Below are 3367 nucleotides of genomic sequence, written 5' to 3'. Positions count from 1 at the left end.
CAACGAGGGCGCCGAAGGATGCATAAAGGGACAGAGAGGAGCAGTAGTGGTTGGGTGGGACAGATGCGATCTGCCGTGGGAAAAGTCTATGTGTTTTGGAGGGTTCACTTGACTTGCACGGTCAGGGGGTGGGAGGGCAACGAAGTGAGTGCGCCGCCACACGCAGAGGAGACGAGAGAAGACGCAGCGGCCAAGTGCACGGCCAGAGAGTGCCCCGTCCGTCGTGCCGGCACGCGTGGTAATGGTCTCCCTATCCTCCAGCTCGACCTGTGCATGCTGCTTGGGCGGTGCTGGCCGCGAGAGCTCCGTCGCGCTGACTGGGCGGGGTGCTTAAGGTCCACCTTGGCCCCAGCGTACACACGCACACAGAGAGGGAGAAAGGGATTTTTGTGCAGGTGTCGCTCCCTTCATTGCCTTGTGGTTTTGCCTTCAGTGGGTGACGAAGACGCGAGTGGTCAGCAAGCCGACTCTTTCATCCCTGCCACTGTTCCACGTGTCCCACCCTGCTGGGATCGCTTGCAAGGCGACGCATGTGAAAGAGAAGCCGGACGTGGGCAGGGCGGGGGTGTGGAGGCGGAAACGGTGGAGGTCTGGTGGCACCATCGCGCGCACTAGAAAAAAAAGAGGAAAGCGAAAGAAAGAAGACATATAAAGGTAGATCAAAAGAAGGGGAGGATGAGAGTTGTCCAGGAATGTGAGGAACGAGGAGACGGTGGTGGCGGCGCCGTTATGAAACGGGAAGGTGAGGGCGGCGGTCTTGCTCTCTTCTGTGCCAACCCGCCCCGCTTCAGGAGACAGGCAAGGCGGTGGAGAAAAAGATGAGCGCGAAGACGCGCACACGCACAGGCAGGCACGCAGAAACATGCGCGCGCACATGGAAAGGGGCACACAGACGAGGAAAACGGGAGGAGAGGGGAGGGGAGGGATGAAGAAGCCAAAAAGGTGAAGTCACTGACGGTGGAAGCCCAAAAAACAAAAAAGAAAACGCAGGAAAGGCAGGCAAAGAGAAGACAAACAAGGAAACGTTAGAGAGCACAGAGGCGAGAGAGTGGCGAGAGAGTGGCGAGGGAGTGGGGGGAGTCGAGGAAGTGGGGAATAGAAGCGGGAATAGCGTGGGAAGGCATTGAAGCACGAGTACAAAAAACGAGAAAAAAAAATGCACATATGTGTACGCATGTCTATGAGTGTGTGCAGACACCCATGAGTGGGTATTGTCCTCCCCCACCAACAACACCACTTATTCCTAGTGCACAGGGGCCAAAGCATATTGGGCTGCCTCCCTAACGCCCACGCATCGCCTTGAACGTCATCGGACCCATCCGCCACTCCCCCTTTCCATCCGCTCTTGACCGCCCAGTCACACGAGCACCGAGATCAAGGCGAGCGGTGGAAGAGGGAGAGCACCCGGCCGCGAATGAACGTGCATTCCCACGAGCACGTGTGTCGCCCGCAAAAACATGTACAGAGCCAGACATGTGAGACTGGGTGTGTACGTCCTGACAGGCTCGAGGAGGGTGGAGGGGCGGAGAGGGGGTAGAAGCGTAGAAGGTGGGGAGGGGTGTGGAGAAAGACCGCTGCAATAAGGATGCCTCACTGCGTGCACAACGAGAGAGTACAAGACGTAAAAGTGACAGGAAAAAGTCGGTTAAAAAGCTTCAGAGAGAGAGACGCAGCGCTGCACTCGCGGTGCGAGACCCACCACCACATCCTCATCCTTGTGCCACGTACGCATTTGTTGTTCTGCCTTTTTGCCCCTCATTTTACCACCTCTCCACCGCCGCAGACATCGGCAAGGGGGAGGGAGGTGGTGATTCTGCCGTGGATAGCGAGATGGAGAAAACTAGGGATAGGCGAGGAAGCTATTTGCTGAGGCCGATGAACAGGCGTGGCCACCTGCCACACCACGGCACCAGGACATCGACGCCGTGCGAGCAAGGGAGCGAGAGGGGGAGTAGCCGGGGAGAGAAACAAATATAAAGACAAAGAAAGTTAAAACGAGAGGCCCAAAAAGAGAAAGATGCATCGAAGGCAAGACAGGAAGAGGGGAAGAGGGGAAGAGGGGAAGACCTGAGAAAAGGCGGAGAGAAAAGAGTACACCGCAAGCCTGCACGCCAGCAGTCGTGCGGATCATTTTATATGTGCGTGCGCTCATGCGCGCGGAGATGTGTGGCATGCAGATGTCCGTGACTGCATTCCAAAACACGAAAAGAAGGCGAGGGCGGCGTCTGACGCGGAGAAGTATAGCGGATGAATGCCCTAGCGGAAAGAAGAAAAGCACAAGCACAAAGTAAAAAACAAAAGCAAAGGACGCCTGGACGCTTAGCACTCCTCGCCTCGCGCCCTACCCACTTCATCTGCCATCCTTCTCACTTGCTCCCCCCTTCCCTCCAGCTCTTCGGCTCGCACGCATGCGCGTACCCTTCACACTCTACCGCAGTGCGCGCACGCGAAGCATAACTGGAGGGTGCAGGAGGACAGGAGAAATGGGGGAGAGGGTGCGGAAGTGAGCGACAGCGCAGAAGAGGCCAAGCGGAAGCCGGTGAACAAAAATGAGACGCACATCATCCCTCTGTGGGAAGCGGTGCCCTTAACCCTCGGCGAGGGCATCCTTTCCGGAAACAAGAGCCCAGCCACAACCGATCCAATAAACTCGAAGACGTGAAAAAAAAACCAAGCGCATACACACACTCAGCTGTAGACTGTGCGGAGGTGGCTTAGCCCATATGCACCGAATACGAAAAAAAAAAGCACAGAAGAGGTAGCGTGTGAACACCCCACAACCGTGGCCTCGCGCCCGCAAGCTGAAACGGAAACGCACACGCCGAGCCGGCCGCAGGTCCCCCGTAAGCAAGACCGTCCTTTACCTTCTGCAGTGCCAACACGCCCACAGTCACACTCCACACGTGTACACGCACAATGCGGCATCAAGGCGCCGGCACAGCACTCGTGGCAAAGAAAGGTCGACGCCTACAGAGCCGCGAATATGTGAGACGAGCCTTTCCTACAAGGGCACCGTGCTCTCCGTCATAACAAACTGCTGCTTCACGAGCTCCACATCGACTTCGTCCACGGACCCCACCGTCCACTGCGGGCGCTTCTCCTTCGTGACAAACAGCGCCTCCACGCCCTTCGCCAGCTCATCCACACAAATGGAAGTCTGAATCGCCGTGTAGTCGCCACGGAAGCTCTCCATCACGGTGTTGCACCCAGGTGTGTGCTGCCGCTTCATGTTCTCCAGCGCAAGCGTCATGCCCAGCGGCGAGTTGCGCTCCATCACCTTCAGCGTGCTCGCAGCGAACGCGCTGCCGTCCGCGCGCAGCACATCCATGATGTCGCGCAGGTGTGTCGACGGAGTGATCGCGCCGAA

General features: G+C 57.5%; 1 protein-coding gene across 1 annotated transcript; it reads right to left on the bottom strand.

Moving 5' to 3' along the window:
- Positions 1–3001: 3001 nt before the first annotated feature.
- Positions 3002–3328, bottom strand: LDBPK_323810 (3-hydroxyisobutyryl-coenzyme a hydrolase-like protein; the record flags this gene model as incomplete). Its single annotated transcript, XM_003863744.1, has 1 exon — positions 3002–3328. The coding sequence occupies one exon, from the start codon at positions 3326–3328 to the stop codon at positions 3002–3004; it is 327 nt and encodes a 108-aa protein (XP_003863792.1).
- Between the last annotated feature and the right edge of the window lie 39 nt (positions 3329–3367).

This window comes from Leishmania donovani, chromosome 32, assembly GCF_000227135.1.
Source record: "Leishmania donovani BPK282A1 complete genome, chromosome 32".
Classification (NCBI taxonomy): domain Eukaryota; phylum Euglenozoa; class Kinetoplastea; order Trypanosomatida; family Trypanosomatidae; genus Leishmania; species Leishmania donovani.
This window is presented reverse-complemented; position numbering and strand designations above follow the sequence as displayed.